The sequence below is a fragment of the Triplophysa dalaica genome, chromosome 7 (genome assembly GCF_015846415.1).
Source record: "Triplophysa dalaica isolate WHDGS20190420 chromosome 7, ASM1584641v1, whole genome shotgun sequence".
NCBI lineage: Eukaryota > Metazoa > Chordata > Actinopteri > Cypriniformes > Nemacheilidae > Triplophysa > Triplophysa dalaica.
This window is the reverse complement of record NC_079548.1, coordinates 13,734,229-13,761,289: the sequence shown is the minus strand read 5'-3', so window position 1 is coordinate 13,761,289 and position 27,061 is coordinate 13,734,229. Positions and strand designations below refer to the sequence as shown.

Sequence of the window (27,061 nt, the reverse complement as noted above, 5' to 3'; positions counted from 1 at the left end):
CTTACCTGCACGGCTTCTGGATTTGGTGGTGATTATGACATGTCCTGGATCAGGCAGACACCAGGAGGAGGTCTGCAGTGCTGGCATACATCTCTGGTGGTGTTGGCACTACATACTATTCTCAGACTGTTCAGGGACTGTTCACTAGCTACAAGACAACAACAAGAAACATAAATAATATGAAAAATGAGGACACCGCCACATATTATTGCGCAAGTGAGCCACAATGGCAAATCACACTAAAGTACCTTAAAAAAACTGAACAAACCAGTCATCAAACTGCATGTACAAACTCATGACATATTTGATATAGTAATTGAATACACAGATGACAAGCACTTCACAAATTACATTACAGTTTCATATTCAAGTTCAATGCATTAAAGTACAGTAATTTGTAGAACAATACATAAAAAGCAGGTTAACATACACTTGACTTTATATATGTAATATACTCACACAATAAAATATACAAATACAGCGTACAGATTCTTTTGCTCTTCTTCTTTCGTAATGTTAAAATAAAATTATAAGATGGTCAAAATAGATGAAATATTTAATATAATACATGATTTAACTAGTTTCAGAATGGTAACATCTCAAGTCTACAAGTCCAGGAATATGATCAATGTGGAGACGTTAAGCTATATGATATGCACCTTGATTAATCACCAGACATCTTATTGCTCTATGCAAATGTAGGCAGTTTCTCCTCCCCAATATGTCTTATATAGTGTATTGTTTGCCACACAGAGAGGTAAAGAATAGTCATTATCAACAGAAATCTGACTCCCTTATGCTTATTACTGTAACATAACATGAATCAGACGTATGGACAACAGTGATGGTATTTGTTTCTTATTCTGTGTTCTTGTTCTCTCTGTTAGAGATGTGAATTGTAATATTGTCCTCACACAACAGAAGTCTTTTAATGTGCAGCCAGGACAATCTTTTGTTCTAAAATCTGAGGTGTATGGATATCCTGTTACTGTCAACAGCTTGGATTCAGCAATCCGCAGGGAAAGCTTTGGAGTGGATCATGCACATGTGGAAGTATAACCAAAAAAAACTCACAGTCAAATAAATTCAGCATCTCAAAAAATGACGCTAGTAGCACAGTGTCTCTTCATGGTCAAAGTGTACACACTGATGACACAACTGTTTATTACTGTGCCAGAAGACCTCAGCAGGAGAAAACCACACAGGCACTGTATACAAATCACAACAGATATATACTCTGGTGGTGTTGCTGTTACATATGGAAACTCAATGAAAGATCATTTTATTTATATAGCGTTTTTTACAATTTTCATTGTTACAAAGCAGTACACAGTATCTTGAAGCCAAGAGTCTGAGAGTAGAGGACACTGCTGTTTATTACTGTGCTCGAGAGTCACACTGTCTCAATCTGATAAATCAACTCTAAAAGAACTGTTTGGAAATGACAATGAAAATTGATTTGTTAAATGTTCATGAATACTGGTCAACAGTATTATATCAGATTTTATAATTTTTCTGTAATCATACTTCTAAAATTGGGATGTCATCCTTATCTCTATTGCTACATGCCACAAAAAGTAATCTACAAAATGATAAATAAATGTTGCTTTAACTGCTTATATGAGCATAACGTATTAATAAAATAGAAAAACACACATAAAAACACAAAACACTCCAGACCTACAAACATTAAACACTACAAATGTGAACAACTTTTGCTGTTGTTTGTTCAGCCTATAGAGCTATTCTTTCTTCACCACATGCATGTCTGCTCATCATGCTAACTTAAAAAAATCCTAAAAAACATGTTTAAACTTTTTATACAAGCGATCCTCATCCTCACATTATAGATGCAAAGGAACAACTTCAAAAGCGTAATCTTGGACTTCAGGTTTTTACTGCAATGCTCAAAAGCTAATTTAATCTTTTGGATATTTAGAAGAAACCAATATAAAATTGCAATTTCACTTTGTATTTACAATTAAAATGATAACAAACAAATCCAATTTCACTGGAAAATCCATGGGATCATAATATCTCTTCCGATATTTATGTTGATTTGGCTGCACCTTTTAAGTACAATGTGCAGCTCCAAAGCTCTATAAATGCAAATCATTTTGAAGGGAGGGGCACACAAAGTCCTTATAGACTGTATTATAAACTGAAGCCTCAGTCAGTGTTTGATCCTGTAGCTTCCTTTTAGTGTCTACTGTAACTTGTTATTCTCTTCATTTGACAGGTTTAGGGTGATAATAAAAATGTTACAGTACGGGATTTTGCTGACAATTATTTCATGTGAGAAAATTATTTCAGTTCTCTGGATTTTTACTTTCAACTCACATTTCATAATTATCTAGTATTAATTTTCCATGTTTTTCAGGTGTAAGTAGTCAATCATTGACGTCCTCTGATTCTGTGGTGAAGAAACCTGGAGAATCAGTCACTCTCTCGTGCACTGTGTCTGGATTCTCTATGAGCGGCTACTGGATGTCATGGGTCCGTCAGAAACCACAGAGTCCTCTGGAATGGATTGGATATATAGATACAGGCACAACTGCATATTATGCTCAGTCTCTGCAGGGACAGTTCTCCATCACTAAAGACAACAGTAAACACATGCTGCTCTTAGAAATAAAAAGCCTAAAGATGGAGGACACAGCTGTGTATTACTGTGCAAGAGACTCACAGTTAAACAGAAAACTACAGGGCTGCACAAAAACTGTTCATGAATGAAATGACTGAAGGCCTGAGGACACTAAAACAGAAAACTTCCCAAACTACTGTTTAAAAAAAAACACAAACAAACAGCTCTTTATCACAACTTTAAATAAATAAAAAAATTGCGTCGTAAGATTCATACCATCTGTGAGAACTCAAGGAGAATTTGTGTTAGATGTTCTGACCTATGAGCAGGCACACTTCAGTCTTCCCTTACACAATAAAATATATATTTTACAGTCGTATATTGTCTAAATCGTGCCATTGTGATATTAATTCAAATCTTATGATAACAATGGGCTCATTTGTATTGTAAACTCTGAGTTTCTATAACTATCATAAGGAAAATATTTAATTTAATATGCTGTTCTATTAATATAGATTGCTTCATAAATTAATATTTTATATATTTCTCTAATTGAAGTAAAAAAAACTTAAATGTGCTTTCATTAATTTTAAGAATGTATTTTTATGTCATGTTGCACATGCAAATCTCACTTCCTCCTCTCTTATCCAATCATAACTTACTAGCTGACTTATTAAGCCTTCCTCATTACATGAGAATTCACCTTTGCATCAGAGAAATCATGTTCTCTACATATTTCCTACTGTTTAAGCTGTCAGCTTTAATCTGTGAGGGGTCTTTTATATTAATATTGATGTCGCTAATGTAAAAATGTTTTTAGTTTTGTTTAAGGATGAATAAACATTTTTTTTTCTCCTTTTTAGATCTGGTGTGTGGAATTGAGCTTCACCAGACAGATTCAGAGGTTGTTAAACCTGATGGACCATTTACTCTTACTTGTAAGGTATCTGGATATTCTCTAACAGATAACAGCTATGCAACAGGTTGGATTCGACAGTCTAAAGGAAAACCTCTGGAGTGGATCGCTCACATCTGGGGTGGTGGTAGCACTTATCAGAAAGATTCTTTAAAAAACAAGTTTAGTATTGCTAAGGATCCATCCAGCAGTACAGTGAGTCTGCATGGAAAGAGTCTGCAGGCTGATGACACGGCGGTGTATTACTGTGTCAAAAGGCACACAATGTACATAACACACAGACCTCAGTACAAAAACAGTCAGAGCATTTGAATTAAAGTAAATTTAAAATAGAGGTAATTTGAAACACGCTTTGCTATTTTTAAGCATACAAAAGATCATTTATGAGATCATATTTTGAATTTAATTTTAATAAACAGTAAAATATATTCTTAAAGGTTTAACATCTTATTAAATTAAACAGTTTACATTTGCATTATTACAGCTATTTCCATTATTCTGAAAAGATTAACGAACAATTTAGAATTTTAAGAGGAATTTTAACAACAGGGATCTGCTGTACCTAGATGACTGGTATAAAAACCTAAGACACGTTTGTTTACAAAGTTTTGCCTATTCAGACTTCATAATTAAATGGTATGGCACAAATATTAATATTTATATACACTATGGAGTGACTCTATCTCAGCTGTTTTGTCTCTTCATGTTATCCCATACTGACTCAATGATGGTGATATCAGTTCATATTTAACCTCAAAGAGGAAGCGACATGCAAACTAAATCAAGTCGCCTCCCATTATAAAAGTATTTATGTCTCACTGGCAGAAGTGTGCATATAGACTTCAATTTTACAGTATAAAGTGAAGAGAGTTTAAAAATGAAGCCAAGTACCATTTTGAGCTATCTTACAACATTCCTGACATTTCAATGTAAGTTAAACTATTTTAATCACTAAAAACTTTTTTTTTTAATTCAAACCTAATTTAACTTTGTTTTACAGGCAGTTGGAGTCAGACGCTGACTGAATCTGAACCTGTTGTCATTAAACCTGGAGGATCTCATAAACTGACCTGTACTGCATCTGGCTTTACCTTCAGTAGCTACTGGATGGCTTGGATCAGACAAGCTCCTGGAAAAGGACTGGATTTTGTTGCAACTATTGAGTATGACAGTGATAATAAGTTTTACTCCAGTGCTGTTGAAGGAAGGTTTACTGCCTCCAGAGACAACAGTAAGAATCAGGTGTATCTGCATATGAGCAATCTGAAGAATGAAGACACAGCGGTGTATTACTGTGCCAGACACCCACAGAGACAAAAGAGATTGTGGCCCTGAACAAAAACATGTGTGCTTACCTCAATACAATTTGATAAGTAGATAACCTGACTAAGATAAAATGTCTTTTTTTATTAAACTAAATTAGATTAGAGCATTCGTAAAATAAGTTTAGATATTGTTTTGGATTGCAATTTCATTTTAAATAAGTTATATTCCATTCCATTCCATTTTCTACCGCTTATCCGAAATACCTCGGGTCACAGGGAGCCTGCGCCTATCTCAGGAGTCATCGGGCATCAAGGCAGGATACACCCTGGATGGAGTGCCAACCCATCGCAGGGCACACACACTCACTCATTCATTCACCTACGGACAATTTTTCCAGAGATGCCAATCAACCTACCATGCATGTCTTTGGACCAGGGGAGGAAACCGGAGTACCCGGAGGAAACCACCGAGGCAGGGGGAGAACATGCAAACTCCACATACACAAGTCGGAAGCGGGAATCGAACCCCCAAAATAAGTTATATGTTTTATCTAATTAAATTGTTAAAATAGTATTGATTCTTTGAGAAAATTAAAACTTCAATACATTGTTGAATCAAACTGGAGTCTTGTACTGTACAAATAGCAATTTTTAAAGTACCAAAGAACTGCAAAATTGTGAAGCAGATGAGCTGATTTCAGATCAGACAAAAGCTGATGGCTTCTTATGTTTCAGCCTCTACAGGACGCTGCAAGTAATCCCAACCCTCAAAAACATACCCTCCCAGACACACATGTATTTTCCCAAAATTCTGACTATACATTAAGTTAACAGGATCACCTAAGACTAAGAAATCATGTGCATTGATTATTTATGCCTTGGCAATGAATACATTAAATAATTGTGTTGTGTTCTTCTGTGCAAGTTGACCAGTAGGTGGCACTAGAGGTTGCTGTTATGTGTAGCCTATGTGAAGATAGGAGACGGGAAGTGAGAAGTGTTCCGCCTGCGGCTGCATGCGCTGTACTATTCTGCTACTTGATTTGTATGAATAAAAGTATTCTTTATTTCCGTATGCCTCCATATTTCCAACTAAGGACATTACAAATTGTTAGATTTGATCAGTAATGATATACATTTAAAATGATACAAAGTATATTTTAGCTGTCTACAATTTGCATGCCCAAGCGGGAAGAGAAGAAATTATTAACAGATTCCAAGACACACCCTTATTCAAATGAAGACTTCAGTATACTTTTAGTTCTCTGTATAAAAACAGTTAGTTTTTAGTCAAGCACCATTGTACACCTGAAACATTATATTGGATGGAGTTTCAGAGATATCAGTGGAAGATGTATCAGAGTTATTTTACGCTCATTGTTCTGGTTTCGTGTAAATTTAAATCTGCCTATCAATATTATTAGAGACCTTGTTGCTTAATTCTAAATATAAGCGATTAATAAACCTTTAGGTCTACATGGTCAGTCATTGACCTCCTCTGGCCCTGAAGTGAAGAAACCTGGAGAAACAGTCAAACTGTCGTGTCAGGTTACTGGACTCTCACTCAGCTGGTTGCATTGGATCCGTCAGAAACCTCACAGTGGACTGGAATGGATTGGGCGAATTGACAGTGGTACTGGCACTATTTTGCTCAGTCTCTAAAGGGACAGTTAACTATCACCAAAGACACCAGCAAAAACATGGTGTATTTGCAGATAAACAGCCTGAAGACTGAGGACACAGCTGTGTATTACTGTGCAAGAGAGTCACAGTTAGACAAAAGACTGGAGCGCTCATCAAAAACATGTTTTCTGTTTATCAAGTAATACAGTTAAATATGACTACAATGTTTATATTATTCAACCAACAATTTCCTCTATCATGTGTATTTACTGAGAATATATTTGTGTTAGAGAAATGGCTCTGAAAAATATCTCTGAATCCTCTCAAGCACATTTAAAACCATAAAAGAAATAGAATATTCATAATGTAACAAAGCAAATAATTGAACATTACTGCAAGTATAAAAATAACGCGGTCGATTACTAACGTAACCTCGGTTCCCTGAGATGGAAACAAGTAATGTGTAGCTGGATGCTATGGGGAAATCTCCTTTTCTCTGATGACTGAAGTTTTACAATAACGCAGTGAATAGTGCTGGCCATTGGTGCGTGCGAAGTAAAACTTTGAGCCGATGGCAGCGAAGCTGCATGGACCTATGGCGATGGTGCCCGCTAAAAGGGGTGGGGCTTATGGCTATTTCGGCAGACACATCGCCGTAGGGTCGGCCCTCAGGTTACTTCGACTGAAGCGACGACCATATGCAGCTTGTAAACACGGCCAGGAAAACAGTTCTTGTTCCCGTATCTCAGGGAACGGAGGATTCATTAGTAACCGAGTACGTTCCCATCGATACTTCAATTGTACTGCGTAGCAAGACGGCCCAAGGAAGAATATGCCAGTCCGATAGCCTCAACCCACATAGCAGACAGACTCGGCCCGAATGTGGCCTCAGAATGGCACTGCTGGCGCACTGCTGGCACTGGCATGCAACAAGTCAGCCGAGTGTGGGCCATGTGCGGCAGTGATGGTACTGGATCCATGACGGCAAACAATAATTGGGCCGATTGTGGATTGAGGTGTTGGACCAATTGTTGATATCAGGTCTGTGGCCCAGATCAGTCTAGCGATTGTAGGCCACATTTGACATTGTGTAATTCACAATTATTGCACGGTTACATTTAAACATGTTTTACCTTGTACATTTTGGCAACAGGTTACAGGCGGATTTGGTTAACTCCGCTCAGCCTGTTCTACTGAAATTTTGAAATATCAAGTAAAGCAGCACTCTGTCTATTCAAAGTACTTAAGGCTGATTCTTTTTTAAAGTAACCTGGCCTTAAAAAACACTTGCACATATTTTTGTCTATTTAATGCTTTGTCATACAACTAATTATTTTAGTAGGTTACATAGATTGTGGTTTTAATAGAAAAGGCTATTGGTTCATGATGGTATTTTAATGGAAACCTTAAGAATTTTTTTAGGTTCTATTGTTTTTCAGCAGGAAACAAGCTTGCAGTATAGCAGTGTGCTGAGCTATATTTAAGGTATCAGTTACAGAATAGGTTAATAAGGTATCAGTGAAGTGAAATATCATAATCAAAATAATTTCAAAATGAGTTAACGATTTAAATAAAGAGAAAAGTTTTTATTATGTTTTCACATTTTATTGTACTTTTTAGTTTTATGGCCTAAATCAAAATAAACCAACACTTGAAAATAAATCTAATTTTGGAGCTAATATATAAATAGCAAATATATAAGTATATTTGTGAAATACACATAACAATGAACAATACGCCCACAAAAATATGTTTAATAGCAAAATATTTTTTTTACTTTGTATAACTAACATTGAGCCAATAAAAAAATATGCTAACACAATGTAAACACAAACTGCAAGACTTTGAAAAGGTAAAAGTGATGTTGTGAAAGACAAATAGAAAACAGCAGCTCATGACAAAACCTTCAATTTATTGATAGACATGTGTGACTTTAAATTCAAACTCCACAAACTGTCACAGGTTCTCGGTTTAGCTTAATGAAATGGTAGTAGTCAGTCTTTCAGGGAACATCAAAGAAGTCAGTGTAATGAACTGTAGGCCAACATCTAAGCTCTTGATATCTTCAGCCTCGCAGAAAAAAAAGACCTGCAAGAAAAATCAAACAATTCATACCCATTACAAATACATTCACTCACAAACTCATGTTGCAATAATATTCACATTATTGTACAACAACACAACAATTCTCTTTGTAAAATATTCCACCTGAATAAAATATCCAATCAGTGTGTATGGAACAAAACTGAACAACTAGTTGTTGATGACATCACGGTACACACAATGGGACATCTGTTAACATAAGCTTCTAATAGTTTGAATTCCAATAGTTCCTGTAGTCACATATTGTTTTTCAGCAGCCATGTTAACAGATTAGAACATTTATACACAGCACATGTGCTAAAAAAACTTTTGAAACACACACCGTGTCAGAATGTTGTTGGCCAAACAACATTAGCATTTGAAGGATTTTTAATATCTTCCTCACCTACAGTGGTACAGGAACAGCACGGTATGCAAAGCAAGTGCACCAGAACACTCTGATAAAGGGGATGTTCAGACAGTACCTGAAACCATTAAAGATTAGATTAATACTGTTTTCTACATTCAATCATAGTCTGAAATTATAAGAATTCAACAACACTCTGGACTCCTGAGATAGGCACAGGCTCCCCGTGACCCGAGGTAGTTCGGATAAGCGGTAGAAAATGGAATGGAATGGAATGGAACAACACTCTGCGAAGGCATGTGTTAAGCACAACAGTGACTGCCTGTGTTTATAGCAGCCTGTACATTTAATTACGGTGAATATAAAGTTCAACTAATGAACGCTTAAATAACTTTCAGATCTAGATATAACATACTGTTTACATCATTTGTCTCTGTTCTAATTATTTTTTGTTCTTATTTCATTACTTACTTTTTGCTGCTTTTTAACAAATAAACGTTTTATTTACATATATGAGCTCATGTGTTGTTGTAAGTTTTAGTAAGATTTAGTAATTGTTTGCTATTTGCGGTAATAAACCATCGCATTTACCTCGAGCATTGAAATAGCCAAACGCCTATCTTAAATTATGCTTTACACTTTATCGATGCTGCATGTGGCCGTTTAAAACAATTAAAACGGCTTCAACATTTTCCACATCAGACAGGCCGTGTGCTATCACGACAATAAATTACAAGATTATAATGCAAGAACATTTCAAAACCCAAAACAGTATAAGAACAACAAGTTGGTTATTATTGTATATTTTAGTATAAGGAACTGTGTAAACACAAAACACATTGCTTACCTCAGACGAATCGGTGGCGGTTGGCAATTAAATCAAATGTGCAGTCTCTGCGCGTGCGCAGAACTCCGACTCCTCCCACCAAGTTTTCAACCAGTTTGCATCTGGATCAGTTCATCCATTGGCTGGTTAATTGTTTTGGCGCGATTTACATAATCACGACAGTTTCTGGCGTCATCTTATTGGTTGATTTGAGTCAGGTTCACGGGTTACTTTGGATTCGAAAACTATATTCCCGCCCAGGATTCTTCTCGTCTCTTCTTCAACGGCTGTTTTTAGGTAAGTGTGGTCGGTGCTGTTGTTGTTAATTGGAACAATTTTCTTAAACGAGTAATTTTATCTGAATCCTCCATGTATTTTCAGAGCCAGAGTGTGTTATTTAGTGGGGTTTGAAGCAAAATTATTTAAGTAACTTAGGTTGACTGAGGATTTCTTAGAGGGTTTTGCATCTGATATTTTAATATGCAACAGGATCAATGTTTTTCTATTATTTATGCTTACAAATATTAAGATAATCAGCCTGCATAGGGGCATTTGTAACAACTAAATTTATTGATTTAAAACGTTTAACCTTTGTTTTACTATATAGTTTAAAAATGTATTACTTGTTTGTCAGGATTTATACAATATAATCATGATACATATTCATTTAAAAATGTATTCACATGAAATAACACATACAATAATTTCAAAATGTATCTGATTATAAATGTATAAATCTCTTAATTTGTAACTGCTCAAGTGTCTGCATGTGATATACAAGTGAATGGCACTCATTCATGTCCTTTATTGTTTTAGACAACACTAATTAGGGATCCTTAAACACAACATTATCTTCTGGAATGGCTAAACTGTTAATGAAAATCTACTTCTTAGATAATACGAGCTTTAAAATTTGTTTCCATCTTTATGATATACATCTTTGACATGGGATTATTCACTTAATATTTGACCTAATTTTTTAATTAATTTGGCAGAAGTCCTCCAATCCACCATCAGCGAGACCGAACTCCTCCAGTCCAGCTACAGATAAGCTGCTGACCCATTTCAGAGGAGGAACATTGGCCATGACCCAAAAGGACCACTAAATCCTCAACTTTTTCTTGACACTTGTAAGTTTATATTTATATCTCCTCAAAATATCTTTAATAAATATGAGATTGTGTGCTTGGTTTTATATGGATTTTAATAAGTTTTCAATTGAAAACTTATTTGCAGCTCTTCTGCTTAATATCATCACTAATCAAGAGCACTGTGCTCTGTACTCATTGTGTATGCATTAATCCTTTAAATTGTTTTTTGTAAAACAACATGTGACCCTGCCTTTGAAAACCCAGCTGAAGTTGTTTTGGACCTAAAATCATAACATAATGTACATAACATTATGTGAAAATATAATGTTGATACATTAAATATTGATTGACTATGGCCATGTCAAAGATCTAAATCATATTGAAATGAATAACTGAAATCACACTTTGATACTCATTCTCTCAGAATTAGATTTCACAGACAGGGTCACAAATTGTAATGGACATTTAAAATGAAAGTTCTGTCTGATTTACTCACCCTCTAGTCTAGTTGTTTCAAACATGTATAAATGTCTTTATTCGGTTGAACACAAAGATAAATATTTTGGAATAATGTTAACAACTAACAGTTCTGAAGCACCGTAGTAGGAAAAACATTTCATTTTTTGGATCTGTTGAACACAAAAGAAGATATTTTGAGTAATGTAGGAAAACAAACAGTTCTGGGGAACTTTTGACTACATTTTACATTTTTCCTTCTATGTCAGTCAATGGTGCTTCAGAACAGCTGGTTGCTAACATTATTCCAAAATATCTCTCTTTCTGTTCAACAGAACAAAGAAATGTATACATGCTTGGAACAACTACAGGCGGATTAATCCCTCTAATTATTTCTTAAGATTAAATAATGCTGTTTATAGGTTATGTTCATTTTAATTGTCATCTAAAAAAGTACATTACGGATTGTTTAAGTATTTAAATAATATGAATAAAAAATTGTTACACCTTTTATTGCATTTACTTAATGTGCATTATCCGTTATTTTATTTACACCATAGTTTCCACACTCAAACATTTTTTAAACGATGAACTGAAAACATTTTTTTTAAATTACCAAAACTATATTTAATAATTATGTATGTCTTTCAGCTGCGGTGAGAAAAATTCCCTAACAAAAAAAATGGTCATATCAAGAGATGGCTTCAGCTTGCTCCGGATTGGGATGGAGGAAGAAGAGAACGGCTGAAGAGAAAGGAGATGATAAATAGCTGTGCCTCTCATTTAGAGCCTCAATAGCTTATGCGTGCGAACACATACGAAATACATTCATTTCCTTTTCATGTGCACACACGCAGTTATGTGTTATGTTGTTTATAAAGTTTAATTTTGTCTTTCTTTGGTTTATAACGTTTTCATTTAGTCCGTATTCGGTTTCATTTTTTCAAGTGTTAGATACTGTTCATTTAAAGTCTAAAGGTTTCCGTTTTACATAAAAATATGTTCAACACAATGTGTTCACTTTATTTTTATTTGTAAATAAAAAATGTTTATTGAAAAACAAGTCAGGTATTGGAAGTTATTTTTTCACATGATTTTGGCAATCATAGGCTGTACTATGGCTAAATTTGGGGGTCTCTTTTTAAAAGCCGGCATTGATCTGGTTTACTTCTGGCTACGATACGGCACCCAGTATTAAAACCTACTCTGGGCCAGTTCAGGGCCAGTTATGGCTTATTAATTGGCGGAGGCTCGGACCAGTTGCGGTATCTGGTCATGGTCTGTAATTTGGATCTGGGCCACCCTAGGGCCGTCATTCAATGTTGTATGTGGGCCGAGGGAAAAGTATTGGTGTGGGCTGGAGCTGGGCCAACACAAAATTGTTATGTGGGAACTACCCATTTAGATAGTATATGCTTCGTGACCGTAGACAAAGCATATACTATGCTTTGGTGTGGTCACCAAAGCAGACAAAAAGTTGTTCAAACCGCCTGAAGGGGGCGAAAAACGCTCAATGTAAATCTTAAGCGCTATGATTGGACAGAGCAGATTCGGGTCCGGCTCTGAGGAGGGGAGCGCAGAAAGTGTCAATACCTGTGCTCTTAAGGGAGTAGAGACCACCATATGTATGTAACCATGTCTAGGTTTGAGGACCACCTTAGAGTCGTTAGGCCCAAATTCAAGACAGGAGGGGCTCAGAGAGAGCGCCTGCTGATCGCCCACATGTTTTACAAATGCTTATGCTTTAAGCAGAGCTGATTTAAGCGTGCTATGAGCAGCTGAGACAGTTCCATAACCCAAGGCTGGTTCTTCCAGAGTGAGGCTAGTAACAGCACCTTGAGCGCCTTTTCTATGATCCTCCGAATCGTCTGTGGTATGAGAGCAATCGGAGAGAAGGCATAGAGGAGCCGGTTGGGCCAGTTGTGGGCAACGGCTTCCCTGTCCTTCAAAAAATAAGTTGGGTAATGAGTGTTGTCCTCTGAGGAAAAAAGGTGGACTTCTGCCTTGCCGAATTCTTCCCAGATTTTCTGAACCGATCTGGGGTGGAGCGTTCATTCTTCTGAAGGGACGTTGCTCCATTATAGCATATCTGCCTCCTGGTTCAGTCTGCCCGGCACGTGAGTTACCCTCAGTGAGCGCAGATTGCACTGGGCCTATTCCAAGAGGCGAAGTACCAGGGAAATAAGGCGTCATGAGGAGAGACCTCCCTGGTTATTTATGTTGGACACCACTGTCATGATGTCCGATCGGACTAAGACATGGCAGTCCTGTAAGACCGGAAGGAAGTAGCGAAGGGCCAGCCATACTGTTGATGTGTAGTCCCTTTTCCTGAATCGACCAGTGGCCAAAGGCCGGTGTGCCATCGCGGAGGCTTCTGTCGTGACCACCTTACATCTGAATGTGGTGCCCAGGGACATACCCTGCTCCTAACAAAGAAGATCCTTCCATGGGGCATGAGTGGTTACACAGACTTGATCCGAAGAGCTTTGCTGGATGGCGGCAGGGAAAAGGAACCAGTGCTGCTGAATTCCAGTGAAATCACTCAGCAGAGAGGTCCAGTCCTGCAGTGCTTTTCCGACAGCGAAGCTATCAGTTGCTTTCACACGACAGAAGAGCTTCATACAATCACAAAATTTTGTTTTCCAAACTACACTAACATCCCAGACATCTATAAAACTAAATCACACTTTATTCATCTGATATCATGTTATGGATATCATGTCAGATTAATCAATGCTTTTAATGCTTTATCACAGGGTATTGCAAATGTTTTGTGTTGTCCTTAAATTGTGCAGAACAGAGTCCACTATATCACCCACTTAACACATATATTCTGATTAAATTTAGTGTCCTTTCTTCATTTTTAATACTGTAGGAGCCAAGATCTGATGGAGTCTGAATCTGTATTTATTAAACCTGTAGGATCTCACAAACTGACCTGCACTGCTTCTGGTTTCGACTTAGGAAACTACTGGATGGCTGGATGAACAGCCAGAGTGGGGTGGAAGATATATCCATTATTCTGAAAAGGTTAAGGCATGATTTAGTATCTCAAGAGAAAACAGCAAGAATAAGCAGTGCCTTCAGATGACTGGGCTGCAAATTAAAGACACGTTTATTTACTGTGCAAGAGAGACAAGACAACAGTGTGTGGTTTTGTACAAAAACATTCCTTAGAATCAGTATTACAACCACTCTATTTTTTCATGATTTTAAGTCACTCTTAATGTTAGTAACTGTTTTTTTTTCAAATATCTATCAGTGCTTGAAAACACAGTATATAATCATAAAAAAATATATATTTTTTCCATTTCCTTAAAAACAGCTGTATTCACAAAACATCTTAAGGCTAAAAGAAGCTCCTAATTTGATGATTTAGGAGAAACTCTTTAAAAAATTAGAGTGTCCGTCCGATTTTTAGGACACCTACATTTTTGTGCTAAGAGTATTTCTGGAATATATTGGAATGCACAATACGAACCTGAATTTTGGGGGGAAAATTTAGTTATCTGTTTCTGTAAATTTACTCTTCACTTTTTGAATTAGTAATTTTGTGAAATCCGGAGGCTTCAACTGCGAACACAGACAGTGGGTAAGTGACGATCTTATATACCACAGTTGTTTAAGTGATTATTGGTTAGACAATAATTGGTTAGGTCTGTGCGTCATAGGTGGCGTGATATTGAGACTTCCCAGGCAGAATTAGCACTGAATCTTACATGCAAAAAATTTGAGGGATTTTGTCATCCCACCACTGTCCATATTGACTTTAAAAATAAGAGTAATCTAAAAATCTTACAATACTATTATTAGATTGGAAATATTAAAAGGAGATATTTGTGTTTCTCAGAAAATAAAACTTAAGTTTGCTGAAATGACTCATTCCAATGAAGAAAGAAAATATAATAAGCAATTTGTCGCCGTGTAATAATACATATTTTACTTGTTTATTTTTTATATATTATTATCATTTTTTTATACAGTTATTCATAAACATTCTGTGACAAAATATTTACACTATGTGATGTTTTTATCTTTACGTTGTGTACATTTTGGGACTTTTCTTAGAAAGCAAAAGGTTTTATCTACAAAGTCAAATGAACTGCAAAAAGCTCAATATCTCAAGGCTACTTGGATAGAACCTTATCCTTTCGAGATGACAAATTGTTTTTTGCCTTCTCTTATGTCTCACAATGTAAGACATATTTCATGCAACATTCACATAATCATAATAAAAGTAAGGACATTATCATGCATTTTCTTATGTTTCAATAAACAGATGATTCAACTGAAGAATTACATCAATGTTACAAATAAAGCTCAGAGTAGCATCATTATTTCTTCCATCTGGATCTTCCCCGTAAAAGCTACCACTGCTTGAGGGTCTCTTCCAGGTGCTTGAGGGTCTGTACTGGGATTATTTTTGGACTTGCATCTGCCCCATCAATATCCCAAGACACATCATATGAGGAGGCCTCAGAATTATATGAACCCACTGATGAAAAATCTGAATTATATGAAGATTGCTCATAAGGTAAATGGTAAAAACCACAGAATCCAAACACTAGGAATAAAGTAAGAACCAAGATGGTCAATAACACAGCCACTGTGAACATATCAAAGCAGTTTAACCCAGAAACAAGCAGTTGCAGAACATGATGTTGAAAACAGAGCAACACATGTGGTCTTTGCCTTTCACTCTGTACCTCACATAGACAACTTTTGGTGGTGCCTCCATTAACTCTGGCAGATCAATCATTTCACCTGCAATATTTTCCCTCTCAAAATCCTCACAGGGAATCTCATATGTGCCCTGAGGTTCCATCTTGTTCACCAAATTGAATCAGGTGTGAGATCAAACTAGTCTAGAAATCCCACTCTTCATACGCATAAGCAACCTACACTAGCGTGTGTTCTGTGTTGAAGTTTTGTGTGCACGTCTTGAAAACATTTGTTTCCAACTCACCTCTGTGGTATAAAAATGTTTGACATAGTACCAAATACGGTAAATCGTCCTTTAAACAATAGCCCATTTACACAACAAGAGTAACAAAGAGATTCGAACAAACAAGATTTTCCCACTACCTTTTTTATTACACCTGACAGTGAGAAGCATTTAAAGTGATTTGAAAGATTGGTTCACACTTTTAAGTGGAAGCCCAGATGAGACCATGTATATAGAATATAAAGGGCCAAATTAAAATCCAAGGTGAAACTAATTCAAGCATCATTTACTTAAAGATGTATTAAATAGGCAAAGATATGCTATTGTAGGTATTAAAGTGTCTTTAAAGCATATCTTTGTTCTGTATAAAGTGTTTCTGTAAATATTCAAGAAAAAATGGCAACAATAATGAACTCTGATAGAACTTTAACATGGTTAGTAAATAATTTCTTAATAATAACACATTCATACACAAAACATTTGTAAAATGACCTCTGTTTCTGTTGGGTTTCAATTTGTTATATTTTTATATTTTGCTGACTTTAAGTATTTTTATCGCTGTATGCTTTATTTTCCAGAGATGTTCATTTTTACTGTTAGATATTATAGGCTCTTATGTGGCATCTAAAACCACTTTCTTTTGTCCATGTATCTTCTCAAAACGTGTAAATGTCTACTCACATATGAATCTTTGTTACCAGTTAGAAATGTTATTCGTTTAACTCTGTGGTTAGAGCATTTTCTTGTGATGAAATCACAAGATTTCTTGTCTCCTCCTATGACATGTTTTGGCTATTTTATATCTCTCTTGACCAGGAACAATAACTGAACTAAACTAAACAACTCTACAATGCATTGGTAAAACAGGCAAATAAACATTCAATTCACTTCACTTCAATTCAATTCAATTCAATTCAATTCAATTCAATTCAATTCAAAGAAAACTGATAAATTTGAAAAAAGACACAGAATGTTTCGGCAGGAATTTGAAGAGCGAGTCTTAATTTAATAATGTTCCCTGAACTTTCACAAACACATTAATCAACAATATTAATCAACTATATTATGGCATGTCAGAACAATTAAACACGTGGGTGTTACGTGTTACATTTAATGTTTATTCTGTTGTAACGCTCTGTCTGCCCTTAGGGGCCGGCATGGCGTTTACTAGTTTGTGTCATTAATCTAATTCCTTACAGCTGTGGACCCTTTACGGTGTGCTTAGAGGAAGCCGCTTCATTACACTCAGGGGCGAGACTGGAGCGATCGTCCGGGAAGAGATGTGAGCCTTTGTTACCTGATTAATTTGATTAATTTCTTCCCATTCAATGTTTGTGCCTACCTTATGTTATTTAAATAAAACCCTAGACCGAGCTTTGTGTTGTCTCCCTCTTAATGTTATGGCAGTGGCCGTAACAGTGGGTCTGTCATGATCCTGCAACAAGTCTAATGAAAACCTGACTAAAGGAGTCAGAATCATTACACCGCACGCATTGTCTGAACTTGTTTTTCATACAAACAGGAACAAACAAGTAATGCCGGACTGGAGGAGGAGTTCATGCAAAGTTGTCATGTATGTTTCTTATAAGTATTAAAGTGTCTCTTATACAGACATGTAGTCACTGTATATTAAGAATCAAACGAAAATGACCAGAATACTTCATTCACTCTTGATGATATTATTTTTACACGGTCAGTAAATAATCTCTAAATAATTATACGTTCATGAATAAATAATTTATAGAATGACCTTTACGTTTTCACTGACTTTTCAATGTATAACTATTATGTTTTATGCTCCACAGATGTTCACTGTCAAACCTTCACTCAATCTCCAGCTGTGGTGAAAAGACCTGGTGAATCTTTCAAACTGATCTGCACTGCATCTGGATTTACATTTAGCAGCAGCTGGGCAGCTGTAGTGAGACAGGCTCCTGGAAAAGGACTTGAATGGGTTGCATATATTAGCACATCCAGTACCTATATCTCCTATTCCCAGTCAGTGCAGGGAAGATTCACAGTGTCCAGAGACGACTCCAACAGTCAACTGCATCTACAGATGAACAGTCTAAAGACTGAAGATACAGCGCTGTATTATTGTGCTAGAGAGTCACAGTGAATCGGTTCAATGACAGTATAATACAAAAACCACTTCCTCATTCATGTGTGGTTATTATAATGCTAAAGTAGTACTATTTGCAAAAAACATTAAAATATTTGATTGTTTGATGGTATTATTAAAAATGAGTGTTTTTTAAATAATCTCCTTCAAAGGTTTACATTCATATCAGTTATGCTTGAACTTCATTCATTCTCCATTCACTGCTATATTTCCATTAGGTGGCACTCTTGTCAGTCAAACGAAATTTTTGCGCTCAAAAGAATCATGCTTCAATGACTTAATCAGAAATATCCACTCTGTATTTGTAAATCATGAGAACATTAAATGTGTGTTTGCATGCGTCTGTGTGTCACGAATCGTGTGAGCAGAACCCAGATGCAGGCGGTTTAAGGTAACAGAGACTTTTATTAAATCAACAAAACCAAGCCCACGATGGGGCAAAACAGAGACAGGTATTACTAAACAGAAAACTTTCCACGAGGGGAACAAAACAGCTAGTAAATAATAAGTCCAAAACACGAAATACACCGACAGATGAAATAACATACAACACTTTCAACAGGACCAGTGTAATCCAAAAATCGACTGGAACACGGGCAGTGGCGGAGCCAGAGGGCTAGTTGGGGTGGCAATTGCCACCCCAGACGAAGTCCTTGCCACCCCTGTTGCCACCCCGCTGAAAACATTACACTGTTAGATTTTTACGAACATTTCCCAAATCTCCCAGCGGACGTGAATGCATCTTTACGGAGCACGCACAAGCGTGCAGCCGCAGCGTGTTGTTGCTGCTACACTTTTCATTGGTTAAGATGACACGCAGCACCTTCGTGACGTGCTCCAAACGGCTCCAAAACAACGCCGACAGCACACGGGATCGATGAAAGAGCATTTTGCTGGTATGTACGGCTTTTATTGGTATTAAATTAAACGAAGTAGTGTTTTAACGGGAAGTAAGGGAGACGTTGCACTTTAGTGCTTAGCATTAATACTTCATGGGCATTACTAGTCGTGAAACTGACTGACTAATACTGTCACGCAGTCGTGAATATGCTTAAAACATGTCGTTAGCAAATGTTCAGCAACAATCACAGACATTAGGTAGGCTTATTCATATTGGCACGTGTAATGCAGCACTAATCTTAGTATAACAGACCGTTGTCATGAAAAACAGAGCGTTGCCATGCACGCAGGATTCTAACCGTACAGACCGAACGGACTATTTTCTTTAGCGGAAGCAATATAAATAGTTTTTAAATCAATAAACTCCCTTTTAAATCAATATGTTGTGTCAAATTATTTATTTATTTGGTAGGTAGCCATGTAATAAGCGGGATAATGTATAGCGAGGTGGTTGTTTTAGCGAATACAACCCCTTCAGGCTGATTTAAGATCCCTCCGCTTCACGCCGGGCTCCTAAACAGCCTGTCGGTGTTGTATTCCCTATTAAAACCGCCTCTCTATACATTATCCCTTACTTAACATCCCAGATAGCAAATTTTTGCGGCCCAAATCTGGCCCACACCTTACTCCCCATACTTTACTCATCTGGCCCACATATGGCGTGGAATGATGGCGCTTGTGCGGTTCGCTCCTGTTTGCCAGATTTGGGCCACAGGCATGCCAAAGCTATGCCACATGTCAAACATCAGAACAAATAAAGCAGAGCTGAACCAAATATAAACAACAGTTCATTTCAATTCTGGCCCAGATTTATCCCAAAACCAACACCTCTCTGTGCTCCTGTTTGACAGAACTTGTATTGAGTTTCATTATTATTATAGTGATAATGTAGTTATTTGTGATGAACATCTACTTTTTAAAATAAAAAAAAAATTACACAGAGAAATACAACAACTACAACCTGAAATACAACCAAGCTTACAAAAGTTTGTTATAAGAACGTTCCTTAGAGTTTTTTTTACATTTTAATATATTCAAAATGTCAGTTATGTATGTTTTAAGATCGTTCCCAGCTGACAAAATCACCATCATGGTGATCAGTGTTTCCTTGAGTTGGGCTCGTGACCCATGACATTTACTCTTGCACATATATGTACTTTTACAGTACATTTGTAATAGATATTGAAATTATGCTCTGATTAATGGTGTTGGTTGATGGTCAGTGAGATATCTACCATGTTTACATTTGAATAAATTTCTGTGCTGCTGATCCTGTATGTACATTAAAACATCTGGGAATTTGATTACGTATTTAAGACTATAAAGATTTGTTAGAAAAAAAAAAGAAATTTACTCTGAACTTAGACACACAGACATGAAGAATCAGTTTACGAATCTCAACAATGGTAAGAATAAACAAAAGAAAACTTCATGCTGTAATGCAAGCTGGGTAACATCATAGCACAAAACATATTTATAATTCCCAGCATGCATTGCGGTTAAGTCTTTTATCTGAGTTAGTTGGTTGTTTCTCACCATTGCTGAGATTCATACATTGATTCTTGATGTCTTTGTCATTCCAAAATGTTTGATAATATATCAGTTTTTCACAAATCTTTCTAGATATCCAAATACAATCAAACTTTGTGATCTTACAATGTTCTTTAAGGACCTACAGTTGAGCACTCAAACTAAATGAGAGTACTGAATTACATTATAACACCACAGTGGTTCCACCAACACCATTTGGTTAGGTTCACATTTGCTCTGCCATGACAAATGCACTTTAGAAGAACCCACATTCAGCAGATCAGTCAAAATTTTGCCGAGGTGTCAAGAGCACAACCCAAGGAAACACTGATCACCATGATGGTAACATTCTTAAAACATTAAAAAATCATCAAACATCTGAAAAACCTCTAAGGAACGTTCTTATAACACATTTTTGTTAGCTGAGTTTTATTTCAGGTTGTATTTCAGGTTGTAGTTATGTTTCTCTGGGTAATTTATTTGTAGTTTTTGTTGAACTTTTCTGCAGTGATGTTGTTTGTTAACAGCAGATGTTCATCACTAATAACTCAATCATCACTTTAATAATAATGAAACTAAATACAAATTCTGTAAAACAGGAGCACAGAGAGGTGTTGGTTTTGGGATAAATCTGGGTCAGAATTGAAATGAACTGTTGTTTATATTTGGTTCAGCTCTGCTTTATTTGTTCTGATGTTTGACATGTGGCATAGCTTTGGCATGCCTTTGGCCCAAATCTGAGAAACAGGAGCGGACCGCACAAGTGCCATCATTCCACGCCGTATGTGGGCCAGAGGAGTAAAGTATGGGGAGTAAGGTGTGGCCCAGATGTGGGCCGCAAAAATTTGCTATCTGGGATAACATGTCTAGATGTCTTTAAGCAATTTTCCTTGTGTTGTCAAATAGGCTAGACCTCAATATACTCAGATTTTGTCGTCATGTATTACTTTAGTATTTGTATTATTAGTAACGGTGTACTCATTTTAAAAATTATAACAAGCAAATTGTTCCAAATTATGGTTTCTTCGTGAGGTGTGTAAAACATTTTGCTTCATCTCACCAGAACCGCAGAATTATGCTGTTCTGAATCTGAATGTTTGTATGTGTGAACTTGGTGGTGCCATACCATGGGTAAATGCAGGTTATACCTGGTACAACTATTGAAGTTTATCATTAGAGTCAGTGATAAAGGGCTCTATGTTTTTTTTGTATTGTTGTTCTACTATTATTCTTGTAGTACATGTTTGAATGTGTACAACTGCCTAGTCCTTGCCTTGTTTTGACAGGTCCGAGTATACCTCAGTTTTTTCTCTTGGAGTTGATTAGTCCAAGGAGCACTTTGAATAATTGTTGTTCTATTTTTGCTGTATACTTAATACATATATAATTTTGTACATTTTGGAAAATAAACAACTTTAATTTAATCTATATACATTTTGTGGAAAATAATTTATTTTTACCTTGACACCCCTTTGCCACCCCTGTTTTTAAAGTGTAGCTCCGCCACTGTCGTCCCGCCTTCCTCGTTACAATCATATATTACATTGGGTGCTCACCTCAGAGATAAACACCATATTTGTAATGAAACCATTATTATTTATTTTATTTATTTAAAATATTATATTAATCATATAATAACAGTTACTACTGTAAATCTATATTTATATGAGATCTCCAATGCTTTCAAAATCTTAACTTTTTGAAAATATATTTTTCATTTTATATATTGTGATATTAACATATTTTAATGACAGTGTGTTTATGGAACAAAATTTAATAGTATAAACTTTGCTAAAGTGATTTTTTTGTACCAGTATTTAGATAAAAGTCATTAAAACATTATTATTTTATGCCAAGTATTTGCATCAGTACTGCACTGCAAAAAAATGACTTTCTTGCTTAGACTTTTTTTCTTGTTTTCAAGTAAAAATGTCTAAAAATTCTTTAATCAAGAAGCATTTTCTTGTTGAGTATACGGACCTAAGAAAATAAATCTTGTTTTAGTAAAAATATATGAAATTTCATAGAACTTTTGTTAAAAACAAGCAAAAAAATCTGTCAATGGGGTAAGAAAAATAATCTTGAATTGAGCGACTAAGAAAAAGTTCAACCTTAATTCGAGTTTATTTTTCTTACCCCATTGGCAGATTTTTTTGCTTGTTTAAAGCACTAATTCACTGATATTTCATATTTTTTCCCATAAAACAAGACTTATTTCCTTAGGTCATTTTACTCATCGAGAAAATGTATCTTGATTTAAGAATTTGTAGACATTTTAACCGGAAAACAAGAAAAAAAGACTAAGTTAGAAAGTCATTTTTTGCAGTGTGTGCCTTTTACCCCATGCTGGTGAGCTTTTTACCCTGTTTGTTGTGTAAAATGTCCCCCCTCGCAACATCATACATTATGAGATTTTTAACCTAAAAACATCAATGTTAACACATTTTGTCTCCAATCACATCACGGGTGCAGTGAAAACACATTTTCTTAAAGTGTGCCTTTAGCCCCGTTACAGTACATTAAGGCATGTTTTAAACATTCACTTACCATAAATATTATTTTACAAAATGTGTATTATACAGGTGTTTCTGTCAAATATTATATGCTCTCTGAGTGCTCTGTTCTGTCCGAGACCCCTGCCGCAAATGGCTACTGGCTGGGAAAGGTGACGTCGAGGACATCATCAACCGTGTGGTGCTGGAAAAGTTTACCTCCTGGCTGCCCAGGAAGACGGCCGTGTGGGTCCAGTGACAACGCCCGACGTCGCTGGACGCAGCCATACAGTTGGCTGAGGACCAGATGAGTGCCCCGGAGATGGCAAATCCTTGCCAACCATCTCTCACGCCTCTCCAGAGGCGTTAACTCCCTCTCTGGTCTCCCGTGCTCTGTCCGTATCTCTCTCGCCTTCTGTCTGTTGGTCTTCCTCTTTTATCTGGTGTAGTGACTGGATCATTGAGAGGAAAGCCATAAACCCCCTTCACTCCCTTTTGTCCTGGTGTCCCTGGCTCCATGGGGTCTGGTTTTAGGATTTGAACTCTCACTGAGAGTGTGATAACCCTTTGGTTTCTCTGTGGGATATTTACGACTCCTTAGCTTCAAAGTATTGGTGATAAGTGTCTGTGTCATCTCTAACTTAACATCTGAGGCTAACCAGAGAAACTTCTCTAACAAATAGGAACTTATGTGATTTAAAATATCATTTTCTATAAATGTATCGAAATGTCTATGTTGTGCGTTGGCGCTCGTGCCATTTTAAATACTCTGTAACTGTTAGATATGCAAGTTTTGATTTAGGGTTCATTTGATGTATTCATACGTTGGGATGATTCACAGTTCAATGCCTTGCATTTTTCGTATGTAACTACAACTCTCTGAATTCCCTACATGATGAGTATGTTATAAAAACATAGAATGCATCATACTATGTCCATAACTAAGTTTAGGTATTAAATGCAAACTGACCATACTGTCAGAGCTATGCAAATGAGGCGCCATGAGAAACAAAGGAACTTTCTCTGGCCCAACTTTCTCTAATCCCCTTCTGTTTGGTGTTGAGATCATGAGATAACATTAGTGTTTAAATCATTGATGCATTTGCTGGACGAATACATATAGGATTATTATCACTATACTGCTAATCAGAATTGTAAAATATGTATGTGTAATGACGATTATTATACATAGTTTCCTTTGAGCTTAACTAATTCCTTGATAATAACTCATTTCATGGATGTGATCTTGATAGATCTGGTTGAGAATCATTTGGTGAGATAAAATCATCCTTAATTTAACATGCAGCTAAAATCGCTACACTGTGCCCCTATGGAATCAGATACAGGTGTTTATTGTTTGCACGTGCTCCACTTACTCATCGCTCGTCTCCCAGCTCTCTCTCCTGCTGCAGACCTCGCTAAACCACTCCCCCCTTGCCACACTATCTATCCATCCATCCATCTATTCCTGTGTTCCCGGTGTTAATTGTATTGAGTTGAATGAGCCTCCTGTCATGGTATGGAAGCCCATTAGAATAATTTTCTATCGCCTGTAAGATTAATGTATATTCAGCATGCGGAGGTAGCTGTACCAACTGGATACAATGAGAAAAGCAATGGAATGGATTGGCTGTTTTTTTAACTCTGGTTACACAAGTGCCAGTGAAACAATGAAGAATAAGAAGTTCACTGCTGATCCCTCAAGCAACAAAGCAAAAAGGTCAACATTTCCAGACTGATGACACAGCTTTATATTACTGTGCTCGTGATACACAGCACCAGAAACTGCTGAGGGACCGGTTCATGTAACTAACTTTTTTTCGCACTGAAAATGATCCTCCTTTAACAGCTACAAAAAACAGCTTAAAGGGATAGTTCATCCAAAAATCTTAGAATGATAATTGGAAGAATATGAGTATCCAAACAGATCCCATCCCCCATTCACTGCCATAGTAGGGGAAACAAATACAATGGGAGTCAATGGGGGAGAGATCCATGTGGTTACTTCTAATTATCTTTCTTTGTGTTTAGCAGAACAAAGAAATTTATAAAGGTTTTGAATAACCTGAGGGTAAGTAAATGTTGACATAATTTACATTTTTGGGTGAACCTTTTAATAGGTTTTTATAAAAAGTTTGCAAAGGACTTTTAAAAACCAAGGGGCTTTTTGTATGGAAAACATTATTAATAAAAAAAATGATCAAGAATGTGAAATCTGAAGATTTAGACCTAGAAATACAGTATTTTTCCCCACTTTTATGTACTATACTAAACTTGAAATAAAAGACAAAATATAATTATTTAGATTATTTAAAGGTCTCCTCAAACGACCAATTTCATCAAATTGGTATGATTTATAAGGGTCTTCATGAAATGTCTGGAACCTATTTTCCCCTAAAACACTCAAACAAAACCCTTCTTGCCTCGTCAAAATCAGCTCTGCTCACAGCAACCCGTTTTAGTGCATGTTACTTTAAATGATAATGAGTTTGAGCGAACCCCACCCCTCTTCCTCGTGTGTGTCAACACAACACACATGTAGTACTGCCATGGCAATGGTTTAGCTAAATGATATTTCCTTAATTCCTCTGCGGTTAGTTTTGTGTGGTGGTGAAAAATTTGAGAAATGAAGAACCACCAACCACTCACTGGCCCAATGGCCCAGTGCGTTCTGCCTTTCCAGCGCTCTGGGTAGTTACAGTTAAGGTTATTTTAACATTGCGTTATTTATCTGACTCCAAAAGATAATAAGGAACCATGTTGAATGATATTATTTGTATTTGATTATTATGAGTGATAATCATGCAATTTGGGTCATTGTTTTATTATCCTGCTTTACTTTTAACTATATTCACTCATCCATTTCTCATGTCTGGCCATCTATACGCGGATCTCATGGTCACAAACTCGCCGATCTTGTTCATTACTCGCCGATCTTGGTCAGAGGTAAGAGACCAGTAACATTTAGGTGGCTGCCCCCTCCAACTCCCTGCTAAACGCACCTTTTTTGGTCAGCCTAGATTATTTACACCTAATCACAAGCAACACTTATTTCAACTAGAGGTCATGACCACTCCACAGCGATAGACCAATCTTACCTTCTCGAATGGCAGCTTTATATAATCATTTACATTTAGACATTTAGCAGACGCTTTTATCCAAAGCGACTTACAAAGAGTTTAGGAGCAATAAGCGATATGTCATACAGGAGCCATAATACATTAAGTGCCAATACAAAGTTACTGGTTTCAACTAAAGCTAGACCACTACCTGTTGAGAGAAAGGGTTAGTGTTTTTTTTTTGTTTTGTCTGTCAAGTATTCACAGAAGAGATGGGTTTTAAGTAGTGTTTTAAATATTATGAGAGATGAGGTTGAACAGACAAAATCAATGTTGTGTTGTGAAAACGTCTTGGTTACGTATGTAACGTCTTGGTTACGTATGTAACCTCAGTTCCCTGATGGAGGGAACGAGACGTTGTGTCGAGAACGACAGATGGGGTTCGCCCTTGAGAACCAATCAACTCTGACTACTATAGAAAAGGCCAATGAAATTTGGCGAATGCAATTTGCATGCCGGGCTCCGCCCCCGGAAATCCGGTATAAAAGGAGGCCGGCGTGCAGCATTCACTTACCTTTGTTCTGAAGAGCCTGAGACCTCTCAAACTGCAGCAGAATACGATACGTGTTCGTGGCATAAGGGACACAACGTCTCGTTCCCTCCATCAGGGAACTGAGGTTACATACGTAACCAAGACGTTCCCTTTCTGTCGGTCTCTCGACGTTGTGTCGAGAACGACAGATGGGGTTGCCTATGGAAAACGCCACAACGCTGTATCGCGTCACAATCTCTAGCGAAGCGAC

At 36.7% G+C, this 27,061-nt stretch overlaps 1 long non-coding RNA gene and 2 gene segments (V, D, J or C); all 3 read left to right on the top strand.

The window, feature by feature from the left end:
• The first annotated feature begins 3,303 nt into the window (after positions 1-3,303).
• On the top strand, positions 3,304-3,812 carry LOC130425844 (Ig heavy chain V region 914-like). The segment is given in 2 exon segments: positions 3,304-3,351; positions 3,448-3,812. Coding segments are annotated over 2 exon segments (411 nt in total).
• A 494-nt stretch (positions 3,813-4,306) lies between these two features.
• LOC130425843 (immunoglobulin heavy variable 3-7-like) lies at positions 4,307-4,835 on the top strand. The segment is given in 2 exon segments: positions 4,307-4,429; positions 4,501-4,835. Coding segments are annotated over 2 exon segments (387 nt in total).
• A 5,005-nt stretch (positions 4,836-9,840) lies between these two features.
• Positions 9,841-12,157, top strand: LOC130425985 (uncharacterized). The gene is made up of 3 exons (XR_008907121.1): positions 9,841-9,960; positions 10,659-10,793; positions 11,862-12,157. It is a non-coding gene; the product is annotated as an uncharacterized LOC130425985 (long non-coding RNA).
• Positions 12,158-27,061: the final 14,904 nt, after the last annotated feature.